We start from the raw sequence: 19,588 nt of genomic DNA, 5'->3' as shown, positions 1-19,588 counted from the left end.
TTTTAGGTGTTTTTCAAACGTGGCTGAAAAAATAATCACGTCGTCAAGGTACACAAGACACGTTTTCCATTTTAGACCGGAGAGAACGGTATCCATGAGCCTTTGAAACGTGGCTGGGGCCGAGCATAAACCGAAAGGGAGGAATTTGAATTCATAAAGCCCGTCAGGCGTCACGAATGTGGTCTTTTCTCGGTCACGCTCATCTACTTCTATTTGCCAGTATCCACGTTTATGGTCCATTGACGAGAAGTACCGTGCATGCCGTAGCCTGTCCAAAGAGTCGTCGATCCGTGGCAGCGGATAAACATCTTTCTTCGTAACGTTGTCGAGCTTACGATAATCAATGCAGAAACGCATGCTGCCATCTTTCTTTTTCACGAGTACCACCGGTGATGCCCAAGGGCTTTTTGATGGTTGGATCACATCATCCTCTAGCATCTTCTTGATCTGCTGCTGTATGACCTCACGTTCTTTCCGAGCGACGCGATGTGGGCTCTGTCGGATGGGTCTTGCTGTCTCTTCCGTGATTATACGGTGTTTAGTCAGCGGCGTTTGACGCACTCGTGACGTCGAGGAAAAGCACTCCTTGAACCGGCCAAGAAGTCCATAAGACGACGTCTTTCAGTGGGCGTTAACTTTGGGCCGATGCCGACATCTGGTGCCTACGGTGCTGTACGAGCCGTTGCTTCCCCTTGAATAGCAAGGCAGTCGTAAGAGTAGTCGAGATCCTCGAGGTATGCCACAGCAGTGCCTTTACCGATGTGCCCGCGCTCGTTCGTAAAATTCGGAAGTAGCACCTCCGTATGGCCATCAACTAAGGTGACGATGCCGCGAGCGATGGCAACGCCTTGACGGAAGAGAAGGGCAGTTACACGTTCGGCTTTGGCGTCTTCATTACACTGCACGCTGCAGCTGACGAAAAGAAGACTACATGACAGCGGCGGCACGCAGACGTCTTCGTCTACCACACGTAACGCCCTGGGGTCTTGGTCTGCGTCTGAGGTCACGGGATTGTCAGAGGCAAATGTTATCACGCCTTCACGTATGTTGACAACGGCGCCGTACTCCCTTAAGAAGTCCATTCGTAGTATCAGAGGTTTGCAGCACTCCGGTAGGATCACGAATGAGGCTACAAAAGCTCTATTCCCCATCGTGAGTCTTGCTGTACATTTGCCTGAAGGCGTCATTACCTGGCCTCCAGCATTTCGAATATAAGGGCCTGTCCATTCGGTTCTGACTTTCTTGAGTTCGCCTGCCAGTCGCTCACTTATAAAAGAATAGTCTGCGCCATTATCCACTAAGGCCGTCACTTCAAGCCCATCAATTGTCACGGTGAGGTCGCCAGTCACAGTTTTCTCGGCGTAATCTTCTAGTTCGTCGTTCTAATGTTTCGGCAACAATGGGGGATTTTCGGCAATTCGAGGACCTGCAACCTTCCCCCCTGAGGTCGCTGCTTTCAGTTTCCCCGCCGTGGGCTGGGAGACCGACCTCTGACGGCGTCAGCAAAACTACGGCGGCTCGGTGAAGCAAAACGAGCCGGGGATGGTGAGCGCGTCCGGAAGGTAGCGGAGCTCTCTTGCCGGCCAGCCAGGTCGTCGTCGATGGGGGCGCGGCTTTCACCAAACTGTCGGCGCGTAGCGGCAGGTGCACTTCCGCGGTATCCAGCTGGACGATGGGGGCAAAACGGTAAATGTGCCCTGGCTCTCCACAAGTGTAGCACAGTGGCCGACGATCCGCAGCGCACCATATATCCATCTTATGCAGCTGAGGTAGCCTTATGGGATCCTGCTGGGCCCAGGCTGCGACAGGTGGCGGTTGGCGGTACTGCGGCGCGGGCATGGGCAACGCTCGACGAACAGCGTCTGCATAGCTGTATGCGTCCGGCTGGCACGATAGTTCTGGAACCAATGGACGACGTACAGCGTCGCCGTAGGTATATGCGTTGGGCTTGTACGACGCGTCATAGTATTGCTCGGGAGAGGCAAACGCTTGCCGAAGTTCTTGGCGGACGACTTCAGCGACGGAGGCAACCGTGAACTCCTGCTGCTGCGGTGCTCGTGTCGGCGATGTGCACCTTGCGTTCTCCTTCGCAATCTCCTCGCGCACTATCTGTTGAATGAGTAAGCGTAGAGAACACTCATCGGTCGCAGTGAGTGCTGCGGCACGTGCAGCTGCGCCGGTGGCTCGGCGATCGCATTGATGGTACCGTAGCTGCAGCGCCCGCTCTATTGCGGTGGCTTCCCTGATAAACTCGTCGGCTGTTGTCGGCGGATTGCGCACGAGACCAACAAACAGCTGTTCTATGACGCCCCTCATGAGATGGCTTAGCTTCTTAACCTCGGACATGTTGGGGTCAGCGCGGTGGAACAAACGCACCATATCCTCGGCAAACATGGCGACGCCTTCATGTAGCTGTTGGATGCGTGACTCAAGAAGGCGTTGTGCGTTTTCACGTCGGCCTGTGTTGCCGAAGGTACCGCGTAACCGAAGGCAAAACGCGTCCCATGTTGTCAGAGTTGCCTCGCAGTTTATGAACCACGTCTTCCCACCGTCTTCAAGGGCAACGTATACGTGGAAGAGCTTCTCGTCGGGGCGCCAGTGGTTCAACTCCGCTACCCGTTCAAACTCCTCAAGCCAGTCTTCCGCATCTTCGTTCGGGCGGCCGTGAAATGGTTCGGGAATCCGAAGATTCTGGACCGTTACCTGCTTAGGGCTCCTTGAAAACGCCATTTCTTGAGCAAGGGTGGCTGTCGGCAGCGGGGATCCTTGTAAAAGGCCAAATTCTGGTCTCAGACCTTGCAGGCCACGACTAGAGCGGTGTACAGACGTCTCCACGCGTGGCGGTCTCGTGGGGCTGGATGCAGGGCTACTCACAGGAGTACCGATCATGAGGCGATGGTACCCAGCTCCTCCACCAGTGTCGCGGGTTATAAAACACAGGGGCTTTATTCAGAAAGGCGTACGGCGTGTCGTACTCGAAGATAACGCTGGAGGCGTGAAGCCGCCAAGAACGTCTTCTTTTTGAGTCTTTCACGCTGCGCCTCTCGAGCGCACCGGTTGTCTTCCTTGTCGTCGCCAGCGTATAGTCAGACACAAATATGGATGTGGCAATATATATACACATACTTATACAAATACGGCGCATGACGGCGGCGACGGCGATGACAAAATCCAGCCGAGACTGTCCATATAATTGCTATCGCAATAAAAGAATTCTACCATATCCACGAAGTGAATGATGTTAGACGAGCTTCCTCGGAGATAATGTGGTAAACCGTTAATGCTCCGTACAATTCCTCTACTGTCATATAAAGACGTGACGCGTTGTTATAGTAGCGATTGTGGTCGGGTTGCTGTCGAACCACAAGCGGTCGCAGACCTTGCAGCTGTGGCTGAACGTGTGGTCGAGGAAATCGCGCTTGAAGGGCGCGTCGGCACCACCAACTTCAGGTAGCAACTGCTATCTGCGCTTGGCCGCTGCATCCCGAGCCCGTACCACTTCGATGTTCTCTTGCCACCGCTTCTGCGCTGCTTCGGCTTCGCGGACTTGTGTCCTGGGATCCGCACGACGCTGATATCTCTGTTGGTCTTCGTTAGCTGTCACCGCAGGGTCTTGGCGGCGAGCCAGCACTACTGCTGCCTTGCGAGCCCTCCGCTCCGCCGCGTTGTCTTCTTCGTTCATCTCAGTAGTATCGAAGCGCACTGACTGACGACTGTCGAAAGAGAGAGAAAGCGCGCAGTTGTGGCCCTCTAGCGGTCTCCTATCAAACTAGAGCACTCACCGGAGTGAAGCGAGCGCCGCCTGTTACATTTGGCTATGCTATATGTTGTTTTGCCTGCGTTAATACAATTGTCAAGGCGCTCCAAGAACAAGAGGAAGAGTTTTCTTTCGCGCGAGCTAAAGCTTTTTTAAGTACCGCCATCTATTGTTTCGACGACGACGCCCACTTCCGGTTCCGGAGCTTCCGGAAGGAAGTTCTTGAGCCCCTTTCTTCCGCTTTTTCCTTCCATCTTATTTCTGGGCACGCATGTGGACACGCGAGAAAGCAAATATTTCATTCTCGGTTTCCCTAGTGTTCTTGTTTTGAGGTTCGTCGTGAACTGCCTGCCGCCGAGCGAGTTTTCGGTCGGTGTTTCTGCGGCGCGAGTGCATGGGCGAGCATGGGGCGGGTGCATCAACCAGAAAAGCAGCAGAAACATCATGGCGGCACTTCGGCTTCCGCTAAGCGGGGAACCGGTGTAAAGGGAGACGGGGAGGACGAGTTGGCGCTATTTAACCTAGCCGACGGAAAACGCATGGAGGGGGTTTAGCGCGAGCCTGCACTGAGATGGTTATACTTTACCTGTGTTACCCCCGGCTACTACGGCGATGGACAAGCCCCGAGCATAAGGAGCAAGCTCCTAGAAGGCTAAAGATCCGGGGAAGATGGAACCTTGAAGATACGAAAAATTCGTGAACATAGGGTGTGACTAATAATAATTGTTGGGGTTTAACGTCCCAAAACCACGATATTATAAGGGGCACCATAGGGGAGGGCTCCGGAAATTTCTACCACCGGGGGTTTTTCAACATGCGCTTAAATCTATGTACACGGGCCTGAAGCATTTTTGCCTCCATAGAAATGCCGCCGCAGCGGCCGGGATTCGATGCGCGGCCTGCGGGTCAGCATTCGAACACCACAACCACTAGATCACCGTGGTCGGTCATAGGGTATAACTGACGCCAACGTTACGTCAGGGGGATTTGTCTTCGTCATGGGTGCAACTGCCTACCTTAGCTCGTGCATTTAGACGCTTCGTACCCTCTTTTCCAGCCCAAACAAAGGAGGGGAAAGGGCAAGTGCGCAAACGGTGGTGGGGAGATGGAGCGGCTTCGGCGTGACGGATTGGGTGACTGAAAATTAATAGAAAACAGTTACTAAATAATAAAAACGATAGTGGGGAGGGGTGAGGGAGATTCGCGTCGAAAGCGTGGTAGTGGAGGTCCGTGAATCGTTGCATTATGATTGCCAAAAGTGAGTACCACCGGACAATCACAATTTCATGGTGATTAAAACGGTTAGACATTCGTAGAAGTAAGGCTTAATTCTCCTGGTTTTCGGTGTGGTTGTAACACATTGGATAGATTCAAAAGCCCCCTTTGATACGTTCATACGTATTGGATGGAGTCTTTTAAATTTGTAAATAATGTATGGGGTATTTATATTTCTTGTAACTCGGGTAACGGAACTTTTACTGAGTACGTGAAGTTTCAGAATATCGAAGTTTTGACATGCCACAGGAAACTGATGTGCCATTCTTTTCGGTAATGTCTTCACCCTGTCCGCGCGAACGCTTTCTAGTCTAATATTAGCAGGCTGTCCTGTTTTGTAAATGCAGTGTTTGTGATAATATGAACATATGATCCTGCAGATTCGATCACGCGCGTAAGATTACAATTTATACGATGGGCTTACCCACTTACGCTACTTTGGCTATAACATCATTTCAAATGAGCTTGGAAGCCCTACAGCTTGGACGAGAACAAATAATATGTTGGCAGTAGAGTGAAAGTTTACTTCTGAATGCACGCACATGTCCTTAAAAGCCGAGCAGGGTATCTTCAGCCGAATAAACCATTTCCTTGACCATTCCACCAGATCAGCATGTATTTGCTATGGCCATTTCTGTCGTGAACGTCCGTCGATAAGTATATTGTCGTAGTTACAGACTGCCTCACTCGCTACGCCGAAATGAAAGCACTGCCCGAAGATAGTGGTCTACCTTAGCTAGCCAAGACCTTCGTAGACAACATTCTGCTACGACATGTGGCTCGAGAAGTCCTCACCAGTGATAGAGGGGCCGTTTTTCCTGTTGACCTAACTCAAATGATCCTCAGTGAGACAGTCATCGAAAGACAATCGCCTACAACCCGTAGGCGAATGGGCTGTCGGAACGCTTCAATAAAACCATCGCGGTTATGTTAGCCCTGTCTGCCGACGCTGAACAGAAGAACTGGCGCGCCATCCTTGCGTACGGACATTTTGCCCACAATACTGCGGTAAGGAAACAATACAGGTGGCACTCTTCAAGCTGCTTTACGGAAGGAAACTAGCAACGATTCTCGACGCCATGCTGCCAACTTTAACCGACAAAAATAATTGCGCCCTTCGCCTCTTACCCACAAAGCGCAGAAAAAGCTCGACAACTCGCCCACATGCGTATGAAGAAGCAGCAGATTGAGAGCCTTCGATGTAATATCTTCGAATGCGCCGCATGAAATGCCAACCCAGCGACAGTGTTTGGGCCTGGACGCCGACCCACCGACATGGCTTCAGGGAAAATTTCGAGGTTACTTCGGGTAATCCAAAGTACTGCGGTGTCTTGGCCCGTTGAACTTAGAGGTTGTCCCAGCCGGCATTACATCCTCTCGGCGGCGCCGCACACAACGTGAGACCGTCCATGTAGCGCGCCTTAAACCTTTTTATGCGCACTAACGATCTGTGGAACTGTATTTCTAAGTTATTTTGTTATGTTCCTTTCCTTGAATTATTACTTCCATGCTCTTCATCCAGCATCGACAGGATGATTCATGGAGGGGAAGGGGGGGGGGGGCATTGCTACGCGCTATGCCACAATGTTTGCAAACCTCGCGATTGCTTCAGACTTATCTTTTAAGAGTACGCGCAGCACACAAGTAAACGACTTTAGTCGACAGTAGGAAGGTGCGATAGGGTATGTATAAATGCTGACGAATTGCACAGACGGGCCGATTACCGACGGCCGACGATTTTGATGGCCGCTATCAGTGTACAGAGTGCATTGCTTGTACCTTTAGTTAGTTTACAGAGTGCAGTGTACAGAGTTCATTGCTTGTACCTTCTTCACTGCCACTACCAAGTGACAGTATTGCCATATAAGCGATGCTGCTTTTTAATTGGAAATGTTTAGACTGTATCCAAACTCAGAAGCATTTTACAAGTGATAACGGTGCTCAATGCCCGCCCTGCAAATGTGTGATGTTCTTATATCTTTAACGAACTTTCATTGTGATGTTCGCCAAATAATGAATATGCCTACCTCTTAATTTTGCATTTCTCTTCGGCCAATGTATTGTCACGTGGTCGTGACGTCGACGAAGATGGCAGTCAGCACATCCGAGATGAAACTCTTTATTTGGCCGAACTTGTGGCCGGGAAACTGAAGGTCAAATTACAGCAATACACTGATAGCGCCGAACAGAGCGTCGACCGTCGATCAACTGACAAGCGGTCAAACGCGTCGGCTTTTATACAGGCGCCATCGAATTTTCCAGCAATATCGCTGGTGGCGGCGTTATCTCTAGACAAAGCTGGAACATTCGCGTGCGGAGCGCATCTTAACAAAACGATCTACTACAATCGCGAAGCTTCTCGAACCCTGCTTCGCGGACAGCGTCGAGCGTTGACAATCGTCCCTGCCGGTCACACCCGAATACATCAAAAGAAGACAAGAAGTGGGCGTGGCATTGCCCTCCCCTCTGAAAAACATCGTCCCGATGCTTGTGAAAGAACATAGAAGAGAAAAAAACAAGTGCATACACAAATAAATTACAATAACAAAGGAAAAAATAGAGTCCCCAGGTTCGCTAACGCGCAAAAAACGGCTTAAGGCGCACGACATGGACGACTTCAGGTCGTGCGCGGCGTCGCTGGGAGTTCGTAATGCCGTCCGGGATGACATCGTAGTCAAGAGCGCCGAGGCGTCGAAGAACCTTGTATGGCCCGAAGTATCGCCGAATGAGTTTTTCGCTTAGCCCACGTCGGCGTATCGGCGTCCAGACACAAACATGGTCGCCGGGCTGGTATTCCACGAAGCGTCGTCGAAGATTGTACCGACGGCTGTCGGTGTCCTGCTGGGTCTTGTTGCGCAGGTAGGTGAGCTGTCGAGCTTCTTGGGCGCGTTGTAAGTAAGCGGCGGCATCGAGATTTTCTTCGTCGGTGACGTTGGGTAGCATGGCCTCGAGCGTCGTCGCCGGGCTCCTTCCGTAGACCAACTTGTATGGCGTCATCTGCGTCGTTTCCTGGACAGCCGTGTTGTATGCGAATGTCACATACGGAAGGATGGCATCCCACGTCTAGTGTTCGACGTCGACATACATGGCGAAAATGTCGGCGATGGTCTTGTTTAGCCGCTCGGTGAGGCCATTTGTTTGTGGGTGGTACGCTGTGGTCCGGCGGTGGCTTGTTTGGCTGTATCACAGTATTGCCTGAGTTAGGTCAGCAGTGAACGCCGTACCTCTGTCGGTGATGAGAACCTCTGGGGCGCCATGACGCAGGATGATGTTCTCAACGAAGAACTTCGCTACCTCGGCGGCACTCCCTCTGGGCAGGGCCCTTGTCTCGGCGTAGCGGGTGAGGTAGTCGGTAGCTGCGACGATCCATTTCTTTCCGGTATTGGACGTCGGGAACGGCCCCAGTAAGTCCATCCCAATTGGCTGGAACGGCCATCGAGGTGGCTCGATAGGCTGCAGAAGTCCGGTCCGGCTGGCCCAGTGGGCGGTGTCTTGCGTCGCTGACAGTCCCGGCAGGTCTTTACGTAACGAGTGACGTCGGCGGAAATGCGCGGCCAGTAGTACTTTTCCTGTATTCTTGCTAGCGTGCGAGAAACACCCAGGTGTCCAGATGTCGGGTCGTCGTGCAGAGCCTGGAGGACTTCTGGCCGCAATGTCGAGGGTACCACGAGAAGGCAATCGGCTCGAAGCAGTGAGAAGTTCTTTAGGAGAACACCGTTGCGCAAGAAAAATGACGTCAGTCCCCGCGTTAATACCTTCAGAACAACGGTGGTCCTGCCCTCGAGGTATTCCACAAGGCCCCTGAGTTCTGGATCCGCTCGCTGCCGTTCGGCGAAGTCGTCGGCACTTATGGTTCCCAAGAAGGAGTCGTCCTTCTTGTTGTGCATCGGCGGTTGGTCGACGGGGGCGCGTGACAGACAGTCAGCGTCGGAGTGTTTTCTTCCGGACTTGTAAACGACGGTAATGTCGAATTCTTGAAATCGTAGGCTCCACCGTGCGAGGCGACCGGAAGGGTCCATCAAGTTAGCTAGCCAACACAATGCGTGGTGGTCGCTCACAACTTTGAAGGGCCTGCCGTAGAGGTAGTGGCGAAACTTGGATGCAGCCAAGATGATCGCTAGGCACTCCTTTTCTGTTGTGGAATACTTCGTTTCTGCCTTTGATAGCGACCGGCTAGCATAACTGATGACCCTTTCCTGCCCGTCAATCTGCACAACGACGGCGCCGAGTCCTACGCTGCTTGCGTCGGTGTGAATTTCTGTATCGGCGTATTCGTCGAAATGCGCTAGTATTGGAGGCATCTGAAGGCGTCGTTTCACTTCTTCAAATGCTTCGATTTGCGCCGTTTCCCACTTGAATGGCACGTCGGTCTTCGTGAGGTGAGTTAGCGGTTCGGCGATTCGTGAATATTCCTTGACGAAGCGCCTGTAGTATGCGCAGAAGCCGAGAAAACGGCGCACGGCGTTCGTGTCGGTGGGGGGCGGGAAGGAAGCGATGTCAGCTGTTTTCTGCGGGTCTGGGCGAACACCGCCCTTGCTCATCACGTGACCCAAAAAGAGTAGCTCCTCGTATGCAAAGCGGCACTTTTCAGGCTTCAAGGTGAGGCCAGAGGTCTTGATTGCTTGTAGTACAGCGTCAAGGCGCCGGAGGTGTTCGTCGAAGCTTGAGGCAAACACGATGACGTCGTCCAAGTACACAAGGCAAGTCTGCCACATCAATCCAGCCAGCACGGTTTCCACAACGCGCTGGAACGTCGCAGGTGCCGAGCAAAGACCAAAGGGCATAACCTTGAACTCGAAGAGGCCGTCTGGTGTTATAAAGGCAGTCTTCTCTCGGTCTCTCTCGTCGACTTCGATTTGCCAATAGCCGGTCTTGAGGTCCATCGACGAAAATTACCTCGCGTTGTAGAGTCGGTCCAGGGTGTCGTCTATCCGTGGGAGAGGGTAGACGTCCTTCTTCGTGATTTTGTTTAGGCGGCGATAATCGACGCAGAAGCGTAGGTTTCCGTCCTTCTTCACTAACACCACGAGTGACGCCCATGGACTCTTCGACGGCTGGATGATGTCGTCGCGTAGCATTTCGTCGACTTGTTTCTTTATGGATTCGCGTTCTCGCGTCGAAACTGTGTGCGGGCTCTGCCGGAGTGGCCTGGCATTTTCCTCTGTTATGATGCGATGTTTTGCGACTAGGGTCTGGCGGATTCTTGACGATGACGAAAATCAGTCCCTGTATTTCAAGAGCAGGGTTTTGAGCTGTTCTTGTTTATGCTTCGGAAGGCTAGGATTGAGGTCGAAAGCTGGTTGAGGAGCTTGGTTCGTCGGTGCGGGGCTCGGAAGAATCGGCGATGGCGAAAGCATTGGTGGCTGCCACAATTTATTCGATGTAGGCGACTGTCGTGCCTTTGTTTACGTGCTTATACTTGTTGCTAAAATGTGTGAGCATCACTGTTGCTTTGCCTTCCCACAACTCTGCTATTCCTCTTGCGACGCAAATCTCGCGGTTAATCAACTGGTGCTGGTCGCCTTCAACGACGCCTTTCAGGCCTGCTACTTTCTGAGTGCCGACGGAAATGATGACGCTGGAGCGAGGGGGAATGGTGACCTGGTCGTCCAGCACATTCAAGGCATGCTTCCCTGGCGGCGTGCACCGCGGTAATGCTTTTTCTGTAGATAGTGTTATCGACTTGGATGTGAGGTCGATGACTTGGATCTGAGGGCCATACCAAGGATGACATCTCGGGAACAGTGCTGAAGGACTACGAAGCTTGCGGGATAAATCCGGTTGTTGATGGAGACCCTCGCTGTGCAGATTCCTGCCGGCGTTACTAGGTGACCTCCAGCTGTCCGGATTTCGGGGCCTTTCAAGGCGGTCTTGACTTTCTTCGGCTTCATCGCGAACGGTCCACTGATGACAGAATAGTCGGCTCCAGTATCGACGAGAGCGGTGACGTTGTGGCCGTCGATGAGAACGTCGAGGTCACTCGTTCATCGCCTACCGTTTCGATTTGGTCGCGGCGTCGGATCACGGCTACGTCGGTTTGTCCCGCTGCTTCGACGTTGCGTCGTCAGGTCTTCTTCGGGCCGTGAAGTTCCGACGTCAGGTCTTCGTTCGGTTTGCGGCGTGTACTTTAGATTTCGTTGCGGCGTTGTCGTCGGCGGCGGAGGATCTTCGGTATTTCGTCGTACAGCAACCGCACCTCCATCGGCTGCTGCCCTTAGTTTTCCGTATACGGGCTGGGTGACCGGCTTCGCGTTGGGCCAGTGTATGGTCAGCGTTGGGGGGAGACGTACCGGCCTGGCGACGGCGAACGGGAAGGTTGTCGGGGCGTCCATTGCGTTCCCAAGAGGTAGTCGGCGATGTCGCGTGGTCTTTCCCCTCGCTGTGCACGCGGCGCGTCGATGGCGAACCCACGCAGTCCCATCTGTCGGTACTGGCAGTGGCGGTAAGTGTGGCCAGCTTCACCGCAATCATAGCAAAGTGGGCGGTGGTCGGGGGCGCGCCAAACGTTGTTCTTCCTCGGCGTGTATAGCTGGCCGGCTGGCGGGCGGTATGACGTCGGTGGCGGCGGCGGTGTTGCCTGGCGGCGGAACTGCTGGGGCGGCGCGGCGTCTTGACGTGGGCGAGGAGGGGGGGGGGGCGTTGCGTCGGGCTGCAGCAGCATAGCTCACTGCTTGCAGCTGCTGCTGCGCTGACTCAGGGGTGCCCAGAGACTGCTGGATTTCCTCTCGGACGATGTCAGCGATCGAGGAAACTTCAGGCTGTGGTAAGGGTAACAGCTTGCGCAGTTCTTCCCGCACTATCGCTCGGATCGTCTCACGCAGATCGTCGGAGCCGACGGCATGAACAGCTAGGCTGTCTTGAATCGATCGGCGATTATATTGGCGGTTGCGCATTTCCAGCGTCTTCTCAATCGTCGACGCCTCTGAGATGAATTCTTGGACTGTCGAGGGTGGGTTTCGCATCAGCCCAGCGAAGAGCTCTTGCTTTACCCCTCGCATGTGCAACCTGACTTTCTTGTCCTCAGGCATGGCTGGGTCAGCGTGGCGGAACAGTCCGGTCATTTCTTCCCCAAAGATGGCAACGTTTTCATTTGGAAGTTGGACCCGCGTCTCTAGCAAGGCTGCGGCCCTTTCTTTTCTGACGACGCTTGCAAACGTCTGCAGGAAAGCGCTGCGAAAGGCGTCCCAAGTTCGAAGAGTGGACTCCCGATTCTCGTGTCAGGTCTTTGCTGCGTCTTCAAGGTAAAAGTAAAGGTAGCGCAGCTTGTCCTCGGAGTCCCAGTTGTTGAATGTTGAGACCCTTTCGAAAGTCTCGAGCCAGGTTTCCGGGTCTTCGAATGACGACCCACGGAAGGTTGGCGGCTCCTTGGGCTGCCGGAGTGGGATCGGCGCAGGCTGCACGGGGTTGGTCATCGTCGCTGCGGTCGGTGTTGGGACCTGGGGCTGCCTGGTTTGTTCGGGAAAGAGCCCGTGCTCTGGCTGCAGTCCTTTCTGCCTGCAGCTTGTACGACGATCCGGGTTTTCTTTGTCGTCGTCCTCCTCGCGGCTTGGGCTTGGGTCAGCGCTTCGCGGGGGCGTCCGGATCATGGAAGAAGCAGCACCTCCACCAGATGTCACGTGGTCGTGACGTCGACGAAGACGGCAGTCAGCACATCCGAGATGAAACTCTTTATTTGGCCGAACTTGTGGCCGGGAAACTGAACGTCAAATTACAGCAATACACTGATAGCGGCGAACAGAGCGTCGACCGTCGATCAACTGACAAGCGGTCAAGCGCGTCAGCTTTTATACAGGCGCTATCGAACTTTCCAGCAATATCGCTGGTGGCGGCGTTATCTCTAGACAAATCTGGGACCTTCGCGTGCGGGGCGCAATCTTAACAAAACGATCTGATACAATCGCGAAGCTTCTCGAACACTGCTTCGCGGACAGCGTCGAGCGTTGATAACCGTCCCTGCCGGTCAAACCCGAATACATAAAAACAAGACAAGAAGTGGGCGTGGCAATATATACTGCTCTTGCAAATAAGAAGGATCACACATATCCGTGCCATCTACTAGTAATTTTAGGATGAATGGCTTTTTGATGTACGTATTTTGTATGCATGCTTCTAGAAACAAAATTACTACTTTTTTTTCCTGCAGACTCGCAGAGCCATTTCAGTAGAGGGCGTACCGCTTAAGCAGTTATTGAAGCGAAACTTTTGTTTTATGGTAACTAAAGATCACAACCTAAACAGGGTGCGGAGGGCTTACATGCATCAAGTGCTTTAAATCATGCACTGCGTCATTCAGTACACATTATTTGAACTATGCTTTCAAATTACCCATATTGTGCCAAAATATTCGTCGAGTGCAAATGAAGCACCTGATAATGCTCTGCGCAGGCGCTGGTGAAATGTTGTAAGCGCCTTTTCAACCTACACCCAGAGGCAGAACGTGATTTATAAACATATAAAAATTAAAAGTGCTGGGCGTTTACGTCCCAAATTACGCTACGTTTGTGAGAGACGCCGTAATTGAGGGCTCCGAAAATTTCGACTGCCTGGGTTGCTTTAAAGTGCACCCAAGTCTAAGCCCGCGGACCTCTAGCATTCTGCCTCTCTTGAAATGCGGCCGCCACGACCGGGGTTCAATCTCGTGACCTTTGGGTGAGCAATCGCTTACCATTACCCCTATATCACCGTGGCATTCAACATATACAACGATGTTATTCATGGAAACCCATTTTACTTCTATGCATATCATCTGAGGATCGGTTTATTTTTACTGTTTGGAAACATCGACACAGCGCAGTGGCCGTATAAGACATGCAGGAAGGTATATCGGGTTGACACGAAAGCTAATCTTTGAAGCACTTGTTCATTAAAATCGAAATTTTGCCTTCATTTATACTCATACTAATTAGCGCGCTCCATAGCCACAATACGCATCATCCCAACAATTGAAATGCCAAACTATACTATTTCAGCTCTGAGCAAAATGTGTTGAAACACAATAGAAAACATATGGCTCTAAGAAGGTACGTGCCGCGAATTGAAATAAATGATGCAAGCGCTAAATCCCGGTGTTTATAAAATGGGATTTATTGAAGGAGAGCGATGTTCAACTTTCAGTAAAACTGCAATGCACAAGTAAAGCTTTCAAATTGCAGTGATGTGATAGCTGCTCCAATTGCACCAAACTGCGCGAGGTGAAACCTGCTACATCCTGCTACATTCCGACAGAAATCATAAAATTTGCGCCAAGCGTGCGCCAAGACGTCATTCGCGCAGTCTAACTACGTCTAACTAAGAAACTAAACCAAGAACATGGCAGGCGATCGAAACGTATATGTACGTTACCGCAGTCATTTTTAGTGGTCATTGGAGCAGACAGGCGAGAGATATGTAGCTGAAAAAAATATCTCAAGGCCAGTAACTACGGCCGCAGCAGGGATTATTCGATTGAGGTAATGATGACCAGCAACCAAATCGAGGTTGCCGCCTAGCTCTTAACTGAACGCACAATATTTTTCATGTCTAACCAGCATTCGTGCTACAACTTTGCCAATTGCGACCACCTTGCCCAGCTGCAAAGGCATGCACACAGTGTCTCGTAAATGGTGAATTCAGAACCGGAGCACGCGGACTGTCGCGATTGCGGCGCGCGAAGCAATTTGGATCACATGTTCTGGCGGTGTCCCTCCTTACGGGCCCTCAACGCCTCACTGAAGAAGAGTGGTGCTCCGAGCTAAGGACCTCGAATCTACTACACCACTTAAGGGGCCGTCCAGAGGGCCCACGACGCGGCGGTGAGGATTGGCCTCCACGCCCCCACGTGGGAGCGCCCGCGGCGCTGCCGCCCTGAACGGCTGCGGTGCTCCTCAGGACTACCTTAATAAAGTTCTTTGTCTGTCTGTCTGTCTGTCTGTCTGTCTGTCTGTCTTTACTTTTCTATAGAGCTGAGCGGCCTTCTTTGCTTCTCTGTTTTCTTTCTTTATTTCTCTCTTCTCTCTTTTTTTCGGCGTTTTTAAGGAGCTGGCTCGCCAGGTTCTTAAGATGGGGCAAAGTCCCGTGCCGTACGCGTAACCTTAGTGCCAGAGGCGACCGGTACAGGCGCAGCTTGCGCGAAAACGAAGTCTTCCTCCTCTTGTTCTTCGAGCGCCTTGATGATGATATTAACGCAGGCAAAACCGAAGACAGCATATCCAACTGTAGCATGCGCACGCTCGTGCGAAAGACAAGAATTCTTCCTCTTGTTCTTCGAGTGCCTTGATGATGACATTAACGCAGGCAAAACGACATACAGCACAGCCAACTGTATACCACGCGCACGCTCGCGCGAAAGAGAAGTCTCCTTCCTCTTGTTCTTCGAGCGCCTTGATGATGTTAATAACGCAGGCAAAACCCGATTATCTACGAGCCACCTCCTCAATCATCATATCATCATTCACCTCGTGTCTGTCAAGAAACCGACACCCCGATCCATTCCGGTTCTCTTGGCACGAATACACATACTGTTGTTGGCCACATAGCGCTTTAGAAAAGACTTCCTAAGGTCATTAAATTGATATCTTCCCTCATGCTTCTGAGACGTAGAAATAGAATAAACATTTGCACTCAAATGCAACTTGTTTCGATATGTTAAGATTTACCTGCCCTCCTCTGTCAGAATTAGTGTAATCTGCAGCTCTCAATTTACGGAGCTCACATCCATTACAGGAAGCGGCAGTTTGCGACTTAACGAGCAGGTGGAGCCACAAGCCTCATTTCGCACTACCAAGTAATTAGCAGGGTAAATAGAACATGTACTATACTGCAAACATATATGTAGATATTGTAATTTAGAACTGTAAAATGACGAACCAGAATTTAATAACAACCTCACTCACTATAGAGACCTGAAATATATACATACAACGCTGATGCCGTCCTCTTCGGACACATCAACTGTTGCCATCTGTTCTGCATCTTCATATATATTCTTCTCTACGTCAGCGCCGCGCATCTGAAATAAAACCACGCCGCTGGATAAATGCACGTGACAGCCGTTGTCAAGAAAACGCTGCAGTCAAGGCTTCATGAACAAAATACCTGAACATGCGTAATTCATTTCCCACCACGCGACACCTGGTTGGCTTCAGCATAGCTCCAACCACATCTCCAACACAGCTTAACTACCGAGTGTGTCAATTAATTGCTCTCGCCCTAAGACGAAGGGCAATATATATGCACTAGCCCAAACCTTGAAATGGGTCCAGCCGGTCATATTGCAGAAATTGTCTTACCGCATGCATCTCTCATTGACCACCGAGGTCCTGCATTAGTGGGACACCTCTTCAACCTTACCTCTATACACCGGCCGTACTGCAGACTTAGAAGTTTTTACACCAATCCCTTTCAGCAAGTGCAAACATCGGAGTGAAGTTTGCACCCAGAAAGAGCGCGTTACTTTTCTTGGGGTCAAAAGAGAGATTGTTACTGAGCGTTCTTTTCCAATCAAGTAATTGAGTTTCACAATGGTGGTATAAGACTGGCTGAGACTGCGCTACTAATTTATAAAGAGAAAACAAAGTTCCCTGTCCGACGAGTGAGTCCAACACGACCTGCAGAGAGGTCGTAGCTCCGAAGGGGCGCCGCCTCGACGCTGTAACTGCGCACTGCAGCTGACCAGCAGGCAGCTTCGCAGCTTGCCCAGGTGCAGACATCACCCTTAGGTGGTGTCCTAACTGCGTAATAACCACTGTCAGAGGCTGACACCACTTTTCATCTCTCATACGCGGAAATGCCACCCCCAAGTTCAGCAGTTTTCAGCACACAAAAGCAACGGCTCCACTCGCACTTGATGGGTCATTTCGGAACGTTGATTTACCTACGGATATCAGAAACATGGGGCTTCGTGACCCCTTGAGGCAAAATCCTCGATAGTCAGCGCATACATGGGCTGCAGAAATAGACGTCCATTCCTGTCGCAACGAAGTCTCCCTCAATGAACCCCAGACCAAAGAAAGCATTAGTCTCAAGAACGTCCTTCCCATACAACCTGCGCCTGAGTGAGGTGCACAAAGCCATGGCGACGAACATGGCCGACGTCATTGTTAGCCAAAATCTCACCGTGCAGCTCGAGTCTCCTCCCTATGACACGGCTTTTCACCTCTGCTCACATGACCTCCCCGGCTGCGATTCATGCGATATTTTCTCAAGACACGATCTGCTATTGAAAATTCGGGGCGCACTTGTACGATGGCAGCGGAGTTGTTAAAGGAGACGTCGTGTGGCGTGCCGTTAAGGAGTATTGCTCCCTTTCCGGTGATACGTAGCTTACCACCATACTAGCGCACTATGACCAATCGTGATCCGGCCGACCGACTCGTTTTATTGCGATGTAATTATATTAACACACTCTAAGGGTTTTGGCAATCGGCGTCATTTTCTGTATGAAGTCAAATTGATAACATCATCCTGCACACTGTGCGTTCTTCCAGCGAGTAAACGTTCGCGAATGCTAGCGACGAACGCGGCTGAAGCAGAGAACAAACAAACCGGCCCTCTCTATCACATGGAGGGCGCGTGGGACATCAGCCCGCGTCCGAGGCATTCCGTGAATTGCTCACCAAGCAGAAAGGAAACTGCCTACCCGTCTTTCGTAAGGAACATGAAGGGACCCCAGGAGAGGCGGGAGGAGGAGTTTGGGGGAGGGCTGTGTTTCCCTAACAATCAGGAGGCCGCTCGGAAACTTGCTGCGAAAAAAAAATCAAGAAACCCGCATCGATCCCTGAGCGGCCGTTTTCCCTCATACCAGCGTTTTCTTGAGTTACGCAAGATCGGATCCAAAAAGATAGAGGCTAGCCTGACTTCGTATTACTTTACAATTTGATGCTATCGCATTTGTTGTTCGCGAAACTGCGATCTTTGTGCGGTTTCTACAATATTGTCTAGCTTTCTCCCGCGTCCAGGAAGACAGTCGCCAGCGAAGCCTACGACAACGAAAGCACAGCCAATGGCGCGCGCCAAAGTCGCCGGAGGGAGCTTTTCATGTGTGGTCGAGATCAGCGGTCACTACGACACGGTCAATGTTTACTGCAAGGCCATCATCAGCTAATTTCCCAAACAGCTCGCTACGTGGCCGAGACGGGCCACTAAGGCACAACTAGTGCCGCCCCCCTGTGACAGTGTCGGCATCTCCGAGCTATCGCACTTATGGCTGAGTGCAATGACGAAGAGCAGCACTCGGACTCTGTCGCGCGCGCTGCGAGTAAGTAGGCGACGAAGAGACAGACGAGGGGTAGATTGGAACTGCCCTGACGAAAGGGTATTGTGTTAATCTCCCTTGGTACTCTCTCTCTCTCTCTCTCTACATATATATATATATATATATATATATATATATATATATATATATATATATATATATATATATAAGGCACTCGTTGTGCCTTAGTGGCCTGTCTCGGCCAAGTATATATTGTTAAGCGGTTTATTGGACGGGACTCGGCGACAATTCGCTATGGCGACAGTCAGGGCAAGAGCACGGGCTCCGAGAGCGAGCGGCGTTTATAAGAGGACGACCCACTAGGAGCCGCTGGAGAACGCAACCGTTAAACAGTACGAATTGCTTCGCCACAATTACCCCGGGTACGAAAAGGGAGCCGTCCGGCGACCTAACAGCTCGTCACTATGAGTGGGTCATAGTAGGCCTTGAGGCGCTCCACGTTGACTATGTCGCGCCCTCGACGGCGCTTGTCCGAAGCTGGTTCGATGGGTTCGATCACGTAGCTGACCGGGGATGTGCGCTCGACGACCCGGTATGGGCCTTCGTATTTCGGCAGCAGTTTTGAAGAGAGGCCACTTGCAGTGGTAGGGACCGAGAGCCATACGAGCGCTCCAGGGAGGAACGTAGGCTCAGAAGTGGTGGTGCCACCGCGAATGCTCTTCTGCAGCTCTTGTTCCTGCGTCGTAAATGTCTTGGCAAGCTCGCGACACTCTTCAGCAAGCCTGGCTGTGTCAGAAATAGGCGCACACTCAGATGGATCCGGCTTGTATGGAAGTATCGTGTCGATGGTGTGCGACGGGTGCCTTCCGTACAGTAAGAAGAAGGGTGAAAACCGGTAGTGCTCTGAGGGGCGGTATCATAGGCGTAGGTGACGAAGGGCAGAATGGCATCCCAATTGGTGTGATCGGCGGCGACGTACATCGACAGCATGTCGCCGAGCGTGCGGTTAAAGCGTTCGGTTAGGCCATTCGTCTGCGGGTGGTAAGCACTAGTTTTGCGGTGAACAGCATGACACTTTCAGAATGGCTTCCACGACTTCTGATAAGAAGACACGGCCTCGATTGCTGAGAAGCTCTTGGGGTGGACCGTGACGCAGTATGAATCTGTGTAGTAGGAAGGAGGCAACATCGCGCGCTGTAGCCGCTGGGAGGGCGGTGGTTTCGGCGTATCGCGTTAGATGGTCAACAGCGACGATGGCCCAGCGGTTACCAGCCGAAGTCAGAGGAAGTGGTCCATACAAATATATGCCCACGCGCCCAAACGGACGGTTAGGGCAAGGTAATGGTTGTAGACCTGCTGGCGAC

At 51.8% G+C, this 19,588-nt stretch overlaps 1 protein-coding gene across 1 annotated transcript in view; it reads right to left on the bottom strand.

Annotated features, from left to right (window-relative positions):
* LOC119382005 (metalloproteinase) overlaps positions 1 to 19,588 on the bottom strand; it is a 103,917-nt gene that overhangs the window by 76,176 nt on the left and 8,153 nt on the right. The window contains exon 3 of the mRNA XM_049412972.1: positions 15,930 to 16,019. Coding sequence (XP_049268929.1) covers positions 15,930 to 16,019 — 90 coding nt within the window. The remainder of the gene's footprint in view (positions 1 to 15,929; positions 16,020 to 19,588) is intronic.

Source organism: Rhipicephalus sanguineus, chromosome 2, assembly GCF_013339695.2.
Source record: "Rhipicephalus sanguineus isolate Rsan-2018 chromosome 2, BIME_Rsan_1.4, whole genome shotgun sequence".
Taxonomy (NCBI): domain Eukaryota; kingdom Metazoa; phylum Arthropoda; class Arachnida; order Ixodida; family Ixodidae; genus Rhipicephalus; species Rhipicephalus sanguineus.
This window is presented reverse-complemented; position numbering and strand designations above follow the sequence as displayed.